The sequence below is a fragment of the Pituophis catenifer genome, unplaced genomic scaffold, assembly GCF_029215685.1.
Source record: "Pituophis catenifer annectens isolate HBS135680 unplaced genomic scaffold, rPitCat1.0.hap2 SCAF_3, whole genome shotgun sequence".
NCBI classification, from domain to species: domain Eukaryota; kingdom Metazoa; phylum Chordata; class Lepidosauria; order Squamata; family Colubridae; genus Pituophis; species Pituophis catenifer.
The window spans coordinates 158,998,217-159,012,349 of NW_027256883.1; the positions used below are offsets into that span (position 1 = coordinate 158,998,217).

Below are 14,133 nucleotides of genomic sequence, written 5' to 3' on the forward strand. Positions count from 1 at the left end.
GTCCCAGTGTCACCTTCACACAGGAAGTTTCTGCGCTTTCAAATTGGGGACGATCATTATCAATATTGCGCAATGCCCTTTGGTTTATCCTCCGCCCCGAGAACCTTCACAAAATTAGTGGCTGTAGTGGCGGCGTCACTCCGAAAGATCCCGGTGCGAGTACTCTGTTACCTCGACGACATCCTGGTGTTGTCATCGTCCAGGAGTCAGGCTACTCGAGACCTTCATCTTGTCATCATGGCCTTCCAGGATCACGGATTCTCAATAAATTTTCCCAAGAGTCACCTTTACCCGTCCACATCACTGCTGCACTTGGGGGCGGTGATAGATTCTATTCGGGGTCAGGTTTTTCTATCTCCGGACAGGATCTCGAGTCTTCAAGACCTGATACGTCAAGTTCTGTCTCATCGCTCCATCCCCCTTCTCCAGCTGTCTCAGCTGCTGGGGAAGATGGTGTCGTGTTTCTCAATTGTTCCATGGGCACGACGTCACGCGAGGCCATTACAATGGTTTCTGCTCCCTTACCAGCGCTCGGGACGCAGCGATTCCCTACACAAAGTGTACCTTCCACCTCAACTTCGGCTGTCTTTTCAGTGGTGGATGGGATCGGCAGTTCACAAGGGCTCGCACTTTCTGATTCAAGACAGACTGACTCTGACCTCGGACGCCAGCCTTCGCGGCTGGGGAGCCCACCTTCAACATCAGGTGGTGCAGGGTCGTTGGTCCGTTCCAGAAAGAGGCCACAACATCAATCTGTTAGAACTCAGAGCAATCCGCCTGGCCCTCAAACATTTTCAATCTCAGTTGGAGGGTCACCACGTCCTTGTGCTCACGGACAACATTGCAGCCAAGGCCCATGTAAACAAAGAAGGCGGGACACATTCGAGGTCTCTGATGTTAGAAGCAGAAAGTCTATTCCGGTGGGCGGAACGCCACCTTCTTTCCTTGAGAGCCGATCACATCTCCGGCGTAGACAATGTGAGGGCAGATTGGCTCAGCAGACAAAGTCTCGATCACTCGGAATGGCAGCTGCATCCGGGGCTCTTTCGCGAAGCTGTCCTTCTGTTCGGCACGCCTGTCGTGGACTTGTTCGCCAGCCCGTCGAATGCACAGCTTCCACTCTATGTGACTCGTTACCCTTGCCAGTCAGCGATGGATCACGACGCGCTGCGCTGCCATTGGCCCCCGGGGCTATTGTACGCCTTTCCCCCAATTCCCTTGATTCCTCAGGTAATTCGGAGGCTCTTGGAGGAAAGGGCCGAAATGATCCTGGTGGCTCCCAACTGGCCTCGTCGACAGTGGTACGCAGATCTTGTGGCCTTATCGTCTCGTCCACCGTGGCTGATTCCACGAGACCGCATCGCCCTACGCCAAGGGGTCATCGACCACCCAGAGCCAGGATGGCTCCAATTGGCCGTTTGGCGTTTGAGCGGCTTATCTTGCGAAAGGACCGACTGCCCGACTCCGTCATAAGTACAATCCAGGCTTCTCGTAGGCCGTCAACTTCGAGGATATACGACTCTTCCTGGAAGGCCTTCTGTCGCTGGTGTGCGGCCAACCTGGTAGACCCTACTTCAGCCCAGATAGAGGACATTCTGTGTTTTCTACAATCCGGCTTAGACAAAGGGTTGTCACCTTCTACCCTTCGTCGTCAGACGGCTGCATTATCTACAGTCATTCGGTGTCCCCCATACTCGTCTTTGGCTATGCATCCGTTACTTAAGGGATTTCTTCATGGAGCAGTAAACTTATGCCCACCTGTTGTTCATAGGTACCCGACCTGGGACCTTTCCCTTGTTCTTCAGACCTTGATGTACCCTCCTTTTGAACCTTTAGGGTCCATTCCTTTAAAGTTTTTGTCTTTCAAGTTGACCTTTCTTTTGGCGATCACTTCTGCCAGACGGGTGTCTGAACTTGCCGCCCTATCGATTAGAAAAGATCTCTGTATTTTTCAACCTAATACAGTGATACTACGTCTGGACCCAGCATTCTTACCCAAAGTAAACTCATATTTTCATCGGGCTCAGGAGCTTATCCTTCCGGATTTCTGCCCGTCACCGAAACATCAACGCGAAAAAGACTGGCATACCCTTGATGTGCGTAGGGCTCTACGTCGTTATATTCGCAGGACTGAATCCATCCGTAAAACTGAGGCTCTTCTGGTGTCATTTCATCCACCTTCTTTGGGCCAAAAGATATCTTCATCCACAGTGGGCAGGTGGATTAAGATATGCATAGCTACAGCTTACAAGCAACGTTCTCGTCCTGTGCCGAGTCGCATATTACCTCACTCTACTCGTAGTGCGGCGGCGTCGGCCGCCTGGGCTACGCAGGCTTCAGTTTCAGACATATGTCGGGCCGCTACTTGGTCTTCTGTGACACCCTTCATCAGACATTACCGAATTGATACGTATGCTTCGGCCGAAGCATCTTTTGGGCGACGTGTTCTCCAAAGTGTCCTTGAGGTTCAGGAGTCTGTGTCCAAGTAGTTTTTCCCGCCCTGGGATTTGAACTTTGGTATATCCCAGAGGTGGATTGCAGGAGCAGAGGGCTGGAAAACGAACGTTGTCTTACCTGAACGTTCCTTTTCAGCTCTCTGCGACTGCAATCCACACCCGCCCTGTTGGTTCTTGATTTCTTGTGTTTTTACGGGTTCCAGAGATTTGAAGTTTATATGGCTTGTTATGAATTTTTGATTTGTCTACTAGGTGGTCACGCCTTCGTTCAAAGACTGGTGCATCATGGGAAGGTGGGCGTGGCCACAGCACGGAGAGACAGTTTTAAAAAAATCACCCAGTCAATAGGAAGCGAGGAAGAAGGAAACCCAGAGGTGGATTGCAGTCGCAGAGAGCTGAAAAGGAACGTTCAGGTAAGACAACGTTCGATTCATGAAATGTTAGAGAACATAAATTTGTTAAACTTTATTTATTAAATTTTTATCCCACCCATTTCCCCTATAGGTGATTCTTGGCATCTTACAGATTATAAAAAGACAAGTAAAAAAATAATTAAATTATTAAAACTATGAAAATTTAAAACTTAAAACTATATATTAAAAAACAGGACTAAGAAGACCACACAGTGGTGAGTGCCTCCTTTCAGGCCCCAAACCAACTGGCAAAGCAAAGTTTTAATATCTTTCCTGAAGGCCAAAAGGGTGGTAGCAGTTCTCACTTCCGTTGGTAGAATATTCCACAGGGATGGGGCCATGGCAGAAAAGGCTCTTCTCCCTGATCCTGCCTGCCAGAATTCCTTAGCAGATGCATCTATAACAGGCTTCTTCTGCTGGCACCAGTGGGGCAAGCTAGTCCTATTGAGGTGAGATGGCCTCTCAGATAAGTGATGGCAGCTTGTCCAACTTTAAAGGGTAGTAGCAAAAATAAACAAAAACTCAACATGTATAGCTGTAAATATTTATGATGTTTGGTTTGATGTTTTTGATAAAAAAAACCTAAAGCAAATTCTATTCATATTTTATAATTCCTAGAATACATATTCCTATTTTTAAAATCTTTTAAAATAATAAATATAGAAAAAAATAAGTGCTATGGTGGATATTGAATCTCTTCCTCTTTTATGTGATTTGGAATCATGGAAATAATAAATATTTGGATATAATGTATTGTCTTAAAATATAGTACAGAGTAGTCTGTATGCAGGCCCTATCTAACCACCAGCCTGCATTTTTCTCCACATCATGCAGCTTAAATTCAGTGGCAAAATAGATTATCTTTGGCTTTACTGCTTGTAAGCAAAAATAAGAGTAGAATTTGATACACCATGCTTCTGTGAGGGAAAATCCATCTCTTTTCATTACTTTTTTCTTGAGCTAATATTTTTGGCTTTGCTCTTCTGCCTAATGATATCACCAAGAAACTTTCCTGAAATTTTCAAATGGCAAAATCATTTTTTAAAAAATTATTGGCTACTAGACTATTTGCTGTTTTTTTGTTACATCCAGATTGTAGCTATTTACATTCTTGTTTTGAAAGATAGAAGTGCAAGCTGGGGATGTACTTCTTTCTTCAATCTCACCGCAGGGGATAAGATGTTCCAAAGGGCAGGAGCCACAGCAGACAAAGCTCTTCTGGACTCCAGCAGCCAAAATTCCCTGACCAACAGGGCCCACAGCATGCCCCCTCTGCCAGTATCAGTGGGATGGGTCAGTACCATTGGGATGAGATGATTCCTCAAGTAACTTGGGCCCACATCATGCAGGCCTTTAAAGATAATAGCCAACACCTTTAATTCCACCAGGAAATAAACTGACAGTCAGTGAAACTCACAGAGCAGTGGTTTAACATGGATCACCCTAAGGATCTCAGGAACTGCCCATGCAACCGCACTTTGACGAGTTGTAGCTTCTTAATGCACTTCAAGGGTAGCCTCATGTAGAGTGCATTGCAGTACTCTAAATGTGAGATGATCAGGGCTTAAGTGACTGATACAGGGCCTCCCAATGAAGGACGGGCCACAACTAGCATAACTTCACAACTTCACAATGTTGTGAAAAGGCTCTCTTAGCTGTGACTGCGACCTGCTCTTTGAGGTCCAGAAGAACCCTGAAGTTGCAGACCAGGTATGTTTGGGGTAGTGCAACCCCATCCAGAATTAAACTCTTGAAACTCTGTGCCTCCAAACCCTTTCAGTTTTGCCGGGATTCAGCCAAAGCCTGTTGTCCCTATCCAGGCCCCCATAGCCTCCAGGTATCATGAGAGGACAATGACAGCAAAGACCTGGAGGTTTTCACTGACCAGGAAGGGCAAGGATCTAATTGACAGGTGGTTGCATCTCTCAAAGTTTCACCTCCCAAGGAAGGTTTAATAAGTTTTTCCTGCACATTGCAGAGGATTAATGATCTTTGTGGTCTTTTCCAACTCAATCATTCTATGATTGACATTTATATTAAAAAAACGTGAACACGAAATCTCAAGATTAAAAATATAAAAACAAACATTTGGGTAGATAATAAACTAAGTCACGCATGATTTGCGTGTTCTTTTTCTCTAAATGAATCGGCTTAGTTTGGGAAAAAATAAAGTTATAAAATCAGAATAAATAGTTATGCTTCCAAAAAAAGCATGTTTAATTTTGTATCTAACTTAGAATGTATTGTTAGTCATTCTCTTAACCTTGTATTGTCAGACTTAAATTATTGAAGCATCTTGAAGTGACATACGCTTATTCAAAGATTTTAATTTTAAAAAATTAAGTTACATTAATTTTTATTTTTTCTTTGATTTTTGTGAGTCATCCAGAGTTATTGAAAATTAGGTGGTATACAGATTTAATAGAGTAGTAATCATCATCATCGCTGTATAGTATGCCAATACATTAGAGCATCCTACGTTCTTGGGAAGAACTTGAACTTGAAGGTCAATACCAGCTAAAGAACTGGCAGCTCTGATTTCACATTTTTGTGTATACAATAGCAACTTTGCCAAAGGTTACCTATATATTACAGAATATTCAGAACTGACACTGGTAAAATTTATGAATCACTTTTTACACACTGGTGTGTGCTTATTTTTGTAAGCTTTCTAAACAGTTGATTGAGTTATTACAACTTGTGTTACACTTCCATAGTTAAACATAGCTGATAGTAGTTTTCTGTTAGAAATGAGCTTTTACTACAAGTATTTTACAGAAATGACTTTAGCCTATTTCTTTGTATCCTGGTAATTATTTGTTTTTTAACTGTGCTAAGGAAAATATAATTTGCTTTGCATTTGAAAAATTTCACCTTCAATTCCTGGCATTTTTCAGTTAAAACCATTATTGATTATCAGTACTGGGAAAGTTCTCTATCAAAAGCCTTGGGAAATTATTGTCAGAATAGATAGTATAAAGCTAAATGTATCAGTGATCAGACTCTGCATATAACTTGATATGGCAACATTATCAATGTTGATAAGATGTAGTTGTTGATACCATGTTTCCCTGAAAATAAGACCCTGTCTTATATTTTTTTGAACCCTGAAATAAGTGCTTGGCCTTATTGCCATGCACTCAAAAGCCCGATTGGGCTTATTATTAGGGGATATCTTATTTGGGAGGAAACAGGGTAGGTATATATTATCTTTGATTATTGTCATGGATGAACCATCTGAAAGAACTGGGGATGTTTCATCAAAAAGAAGATGGAGGAAAGGCATGATATTGCATTCAGGTACATAGGAAAGATAACTTGAAACAATGATATTTTTCAGAATAAAGAATTGTTTTCTGAGGATCTGGCATGTGCTCTTTTTCTATTTGTAGTGCCTTTAATTCTGCAGTTCTTCATTTTTTCTTTGCTTTGTCTTTGTAAAAAATGTGGCTGTTACTAAAACTTCTTCAAGTATCTAAATCCCCCAAAATAAGAAATGCTAGAAATATTTTTTGTGTAGTTATTTTTTTTATTTTACTTTTTATTCTACCTTTATTTTATAAATAACTCAAGGCAGTGAACATAAGTGATGCTTCTTCCTCCTCCAATTTTTCCCCACAACAATAATCCTTTGAAGTGAGTTGGAGAATTATGACTGGCCCAGAATTGCTTTATAGTTACACAAATCTAACAATTCACTTGCTAATTAAACCCATTCTGAGCAAATTAAACAAAGCAAAAATGAGTCATTCCAAATGTTCCTTTTTATATTTCATCTGTTTTTGTTTATTACAAAAGAACAATCCATATTTTGGGATTATTATTGTATGTTAATATTTAGGAAGGAATAGAAATATTATAATTCTTTCAGCAAGTTTTCAGAAGAACATTATAGATTGGAAAAGAATCTGGATCAGATAATGTACTTCTGAATCAATCATAATAAGATTTTTAAAATTAAGGTACTAAAAATAAAGTTGTGAAAGTAAAATTCAGACATATTATGTAAACTGTCCTTCAAATGGGGGATCTTGCAAAAGAGCTTTATATGGACATAGAGATCTGATAGTCCTTCTATTTGCTAATTATTCCAACACACTTTTAAATCCACCATCCCTGTTTAACACCATTGTTATCATTTGCAAATTGTTTCAGCATAGTGTTGTTTACCTGCTTTTGAGTTTGGAGTTTCAAAGAGCATCTTTTTCTAAAGATAGCTGAATCCAGAGGATGTCAGTCCCTCAATGCTAGCTTTTTTCTGCTTCAGAGGCCCTTTACTGCATTTATTGCCCTTAAAACTTTTAATACTCTATGAAGTAGCAACTTTTCCCTTTTCCAGCACAAAGCAAATAGGTTTCTGGAGTTCCCTTCCAATACATGCCTAGTCCATGTGTTCATCACATGTATTTGCATATGTTTCTGGTGACATGCAAAATGCTTTCCTTCACAGACTTCTAGGGAGGTGATTATAAGGGAAGATTTAGTTTTAAAATTAATTAGCACATCAAGAGATTTCAAAGCCTTCTCTTCATTATGTGCCAGATCAGCACTGCAGGGTGAACCCTAGGTATGCAATACTATTTTTTAAAAAAATCTATGAGGTGTTCTTCCAGCAAATTCAGAGCTTTCCAGTGATGATCAAGAATTGGAGGTTAAGGAAACTTTAGGTCATCTCTGATTTGCAGTCACTATGCAAGGTAGGAAAAATCATATTTGTAAGAGCTGATGACTTGATTTCTACAGTTCTTCAATTCTTTATGTAAACAAATATATAACTTGCTTTTCCACTTCGATAGCCAGTCTTTTCTCTTCCCAAAGCTGACTAGCAACAAAGGATTAAAAAATTGCAATTAAATTAAAACACTGAGGTAGTACTTTGATTAAGATCTCAGTAAACAGGAAATAAATACTCATAAGAAATAAGTGGTCCTTTAATTACTGCCATCTTAGATAATTTATGATTTTATAGGTTAAAAAACTATCATTGAATTATGTTTGGAAAGCATTTTTTAACAGTGAGATATTTAATTTGGTAGATTCTGTTAACTACACTGAGAATTTAGAATTTAAATATATTTTCACTAAAGTTTTATGTGTAATTTGAAATTATGGATCAATATCTCTAAATATCATTTCTGACTGCAAAATTGTTTTCCTAACTATATGAAACCGTTGGAAGTTGTACCTAGTAATTAGTACATGTATGATCTGTTTAGATTAAACTTAAGAAATTTTGGGAACTTAATTTCTATAATAAAGTTGGTTTTCCAGTGCATCTTAATATGTTTGTTTCTGAAAAGCTGACATAGGAAAATAAAAATGTCATAACTTTGATATTCAGTCAGCATTTTCTATTTTTACAAAGAGGTTGTGAAAGTAAGTTTTGAAAAACAAAAAAGAGGTTTTTAGCATTACATTCCATAATTAATGACATTTTCTTTGAAACTGAATATTCCAGAATATAATTATATTAACCACTTTATAATAACACAAGCACCACCACTTGAAAATAAAGTTTTCATCAAAGAATCCATGTGCTACACTAATCCAGTCCTCGTTTCCAGTTTAAGACTTAACTTTAATTACAAGATGAAGCAGTAGTGTTACTCCCCCCTCCCCCGTAGATATAAACTGATTTTCTTATTTTTGCTTATTATTTTTTCTGGACTCTTAATTTGAGGATGTGTTTAATCTTGGGAATCCTGAGGAAGTGAACAGCAGTTTAGACTCTGGCCCTTCCTGATTGGTGAAAGCCTATGGGGAGGTGACAGGAGGAGGTCTTTTGGTTAGGACAGGTAGAGGAAAAAGGACACCGCGCTAGGAGGAAACTCTATGGTGATGGGGGGGGAACCAGACTTCCTGTCGGCATAGGAAAAAGGACACCACACTAGGAGACGAGACTATGGTGGGGAAACCGGACTTCCGGTCAGCTCCACAATTGAACGGGGAGCTTCTGGTTAGGACCTTTGTGGCTCTTTGAGTGTTTAAGGTTGCCAACCCCTAACTGAAGGGCCAGTTCTCTATTACCATCCTTCCTGAGGATGAATTAATTTTGTCTGCATGTATCTACTTAGATGTGCATTATTATAATATTTTGTTTCTAAATTTGATTTGCATTGTTTGTAATCCCAATTATGTACTGGTGAATTGTGTGCTCCTCACAGTAGGCTAATTGGAATGGTTTATAAACCCAGTAAAGAGCCTTGGTGGCACAGCAGACTAAAGTGCTGTTAAATAGCACCAGCTGCCTGCAATTACTGCAAGTTCAAATCTCACCAGGCTCAAGGTTGACTCAGCCTTCCATCCTTTCGAGGTAGGTAAATGAGGACCCGGTTTGTGGGGGCAATAAGCTGACTTTGTATAAAAAAGAACACCACATGGGGGGGGGCGTGAAAGCCCTACTAAGCAGGTATATACAAAAGTATGAAAGCTATTGCTTAATGTATTGTAAGCCGCCCTGAATCTCCGCAGAAGGGCAGCATATAAATCGAATCAATAGATAGATAGATAGATAGATAGATAGATAGATAGATAGATAGATAGATAGAACTCACTCCTGCTAGTAGACAACTCAGTGCTGAGAATTAACTGCAATTCAAGGCAGATTTTCATAAACACTAACTTTTTATTATTAAAAGAATGATATTTGAGAATGTAAAGTAACACTTTCTTTGTAAGTTAATTTTTCAGAGTTATTTCCTATTTTTATTGTTGAAATATATTTTCAGTTCTTCAATGAAAAGTTCAAGAATTTGGTATTGTCCTGAACTAAATGATAGATGTATATCTGCAGTCATCTGAGATGACATAGTTCAAAGCTGTTTTCCCAAAAGCAATATAAAATACTAAGAACTCATTTGCATACGATATAATTTATCAACAATTTGGTTTTTCAGGTTTCATGATACTTAATCTGGACCTCCATTTTCAAATTCAGTTTATAAAATTCTTTGAAAATGGCATCGGCTGTGTTAGAAAATGGCTAGGTAACATAAGGAATAGCAGATACTAAAATGGCAAAATACCACAGAAACATTTGACAGAGGTACTTGTCTACATATTGCCCAAGAACTGAATGGTGGCAGTAATGCCTAAATCAGCGGTCCCCAATCTTTCCGGCTCTGTGGACTGGCAGAAGTGGTGGCATTGGGAGGGGGAGGGGGGATGGTTTCATGCAATTGCCTGCCAGTTGCACAGCCTGGTTCCCAATGAGCCACAGCCCAATATGTACCAGGCCAAAGACTGGGGGTTGAGGATCCCTGGTCTAAACCATAAAGTAGAAAGCCAGTTCATTGTTAGTTCTTATTCACAATCATGCCTCAGACTCCATTCTTTATTCTTCCTTCTGCTCCTGGGCTTCATGATTCCGTTTCACTCATTGTGACTTCTCCATTCCCACCACTTGTTCCTCCCTGCAGGAACTGTTTCTTCTCCTCCTCCCTCTTTTATGTTTTTTTTTTAAGTTTTGGAAAGTGGTTAGGAAACAACTGAGCTCTGGATTCCTTTCACTTTGAATAATATTTTATGTACATGTGAAACTCAAAGGTGTATTGAGGATGGAGGCCAAAGTTCAGATGCTTTCTAGCCAGAAAAGATGATTTTAGAAAATAAATAAATAAATCCTCTTTTCTTCAATTCTTCCTAAAAAAAATAGAGAAGGGAAGGTTGGTGAGCAACTAAGAAGATCTGTTCATATGCAGTAAGACCTATAAATGCCATATAATTACATTCCAGTATATAAAACCAATATTTTCAATTAATGTAACATTTTACAATAAATAGGTAAATTTATTATGTTATGATGTTTTTGTTATGATGTTTTATTTTGTTATGATGTTTTATTATTACTGTATATAAAATTATGTGTATTCTTTTGACTACAAGTGTTTAAAATTGTTTATCACTGTTTAACAAAGAATCGTTTGGTACTCTGCTTAAAATGAGGGGTGGTATACTTATCTATATCCACTTATTCCAGTTCTAATTTATTAACAACTTCGTATCATACAGGTAGTCCTCAATTTACTACCACAATTGAGTCCAAAATTTTTGTTGCTAAGTAAAACACTTTGCCCCATTTTATGACCTTTCTTGGCACAGTTGTTAAGTGAATTACTGCCCTTGTTAAATTAGTAATATGGTTGTTAAATGAATCTGGCTTCCCCATTGACTTTGCTTATCAGAAGGTCGTGAAAGGAGATCTCATGACTCCTGGACACTGCCACGATCATAAATATAAGTAAATTGAGAAGCGTCTGAATTTTGATCACGTGACTATGAGAATGTTGTAATGGTCATAAGTGTGAAAAATGGTCATAAGACTTTTTCATAAAAAATGTGAAATGTGAACAAATTACATACATTCTGAAACTTCTACATATATTTAAGTATAGGACAATTGGAATTTATTTCCTATTCTCAAATAGCAGTATATTTGATTTAGAACAGTTGTGTCATGTTTTGGAACTGGTGTCATCCAATATTTCTAATTTTTAAAAACTGTGTATGTACTGTAATGATTCAAAAATAATGAAGCCCTACAAAATCCACTGTTTCTGATTTAAGATTTTACTCCTGTTTTATAGGTTTATGGGTGTCTGTGTACATGAAGGACAATTGCATGCCCTTACTGAGGTAAGCCCTCTCCTTCCCTCAGCTTTGCAAAATTTCTTATGGTGATGCTAAACAATGTATTTAATGAAGTTGACTAGTATAGTTCTGACATAGGTACCATAGATACAAAATAGTACTTTCCAGTACGCCCAATCTTTAGAAATGATTTAAAATGATACTAATATCTATGGTATCAACAATTGCTAAGAAACAAAGAGTACAAGGAGTGTCACATGTTCACTTTCCCAGTCTCACCAGGAGTCGTCTAAGGAAAGCCGTGTAGTCTTGGTGCTGTATTCATTTCTGAACACAAATCAAATTGGTTCAGGTAATGCTTCTTAAATTTTTTTCTGCAACTGCAGCCTCACCGCCTTCTCAGTAGCCTTCCCCAGAAAGAGAAAGTTGAAAACTGATAACCTTTCAAGAAGTAGTCTTTGTCATTGTGTTAGGACTTGCTCAGATAATTTCCATTTCTGAGTAAATCAGAACAATTTTATCCCCCAGATGCATTGAAAATTCCTCAGAACAGCTCTGCAATTATTTTTCTAACCCATCCTTCCCAGTAGTTTTTAGGGTTCCCTGTCTCACACATAGATACTATATTCATGTGAGGGCGTGTGTGTAAATATCAGTCAGTGATTAGGCAGATAAAGTTTTATAGAATGATTGTAGCTGCTGTATTTAATCTGGCATGAACACATTTTTAAATTTCTTATCAAAATAGAAAATTGCCAGCATTATGGTTGAATCATTTTTACTACTTCCAGTTATATGATATGGCATTGAACTGAAATATCTCTTAAAGGCAACACAATTTTTAGAATATAAAGAGGGATATGAACATTTCATAGCTACATAACATTTCTATAAATGACTGTATATCGTTACTTGTAGTAAGTAGTATTAATATACAATTGCAATGTATTTTGTATTGGTGTGTATAGATTGTTTTTCTTTTTTTATTGATTCTTTTTTAGCCATTCTTTTAATGGATCTTTTATTTTTATGTATGATGCTATGCAACAATATGAATGGCTTCTTCTGTTCTTAATTCCTTACATTTGTGTTCTGTCAGAAGCCTGGCAGCCTATAATAAAACGCTTAATTTAGGCTTGTAGGCTGAACATTAGGAAGATGCTTTGAGACTTTTTAATAAGGAACTTTATGTTTAGAAAAGATCTTGGATTTGTGAATTTTCACATAATCTTAATTGGATAATATTTATTCACTTACTTAACAGGCACCTCATCTTATTGTTGCATATTCTTGTGGTAGTCTCCCTCTCCCATTATCTATTTTATTATGCTGTCATCATTAAACCTCCTTTCTAGTTTTAAAATATCTAAAATAACAGTACTGGGTAAAATATGGAACAATATATACAGTAGGTTGAAACAAGTACTTAGTTAACATAGAAACAAGGGACAAGTTGATTTATATTAAATAATTTAAAATGGGTTGACTTCTAGAAATACCTCTACTAGCCTGTCAGTATTAGCCTATCCAGATGATAAAATTCTGTCTTCCTGACAGAAGTATGTATTCCAAGGTTTGGCCTCTGGACTTCGTTGAGTTATTCCACCTCCAAAATCTACCTTCACTTCCAACCTCCTCTTCCTGGAATATATCCTAGGATGCTATGCAAAGATATGAATGGCTTCTTCTGTTCTTAGTTCCTTACATTTGTGGTCTGCATTGCCCTCTTTTGATTGGCTGTTCTTTCCCATTGCCTCAGCTACCCCACTCTTTCACACAGTGAAGATATCTTTAGACACACTTTTCTCTTAGCAAACTCATTGTTTCTGAGTAACTCCTTGATTAAGGAGCAATCCCTATACTAGTGATGGCGAACCTTTTCAGCACCGAGTGCCAAAAAGATTGCACGGAAACCGTGCACACACACACGCGCACTCATCGGGGCCGCATTCCGGAAAAGCCAGTCTTCTGGGTTGCAGTGTGCATGTGTGCCCGATAATCAGCTGGCCAGTGCGCATGTGCCGGCTGGTTTTTGGCACTGCTGCATGCGTAAAAGACAGCTGATCATCGCACATGCGCACCAGAAACCTATAAGACAAACAGGCAAGGCTGCATGTGCCGGGCGACATGGCTTTGTGTGCCACTTTGGGCACATGTGCCATAGGTTCGCCATCACGGCCCTTTACTAATCAATTGTAAGCTATTCTTTTGACATATTTGTGCATATTTGTGAGTGTCAATTATAGTTTAGGATTTAGTGAATGAAAATGAAATGTTAGATTTTGCTAACCAAATATTTTTCAATCACCATTATGGATTGCATTATTTCATCTGTCAACAATGTTAAGATAATGTTTTTGAACCTTTCATCCAGACACTTGATGCTTCATTTTAGCAAGATTGCTATGTGTATAATGGTACCCACATACATAGAAAATCTTGTTTGATAGGCAACCTGGTAAGCCGGAGACATTTTAACTTAAATTCTCAGTAATTTTTACTAACTAAAGCAAAATGTTGTGGGAGTTGCGAGTATTTATTTTATTAAGAGTTGTTTAACTTGATCAAAATCTCTGAACTTTGTTTCAAAGTGTGGAACAACTGTGTGGTCTTTGCTTTTCCATATAATTTGCTTCTAGTTGCTTATATACTGTGGAACTAGAAGGTTCCATACT

At 38.5% G+C, this 14,133-nt stretch overlaps 1 protein-coding gene across 1 annotated transcript in view; it reads left to right on the forward strand.

Annotated features, from left to right (window-relative positions):
- TESK2 (testis associated actin remodelling kinase 2) overlaps positions 1 to 14,133 on the forward strand; it is a 64,654-nt gene that overhangs the window by 19,253 nt on the left and 31,268 nt on the right. Inside the window, exon 4 of the mRNA XM_070941398.1 lies at positions 11,455 to 11,503. Within this exon, the coding sequence (XP_070797499.1) occupies positions 11,455 to 11,503 (49 nt within the window). The remainder of the gene's footprint in view (positions 1 to 11,454; positions 11,504 to 14,133) is intronic.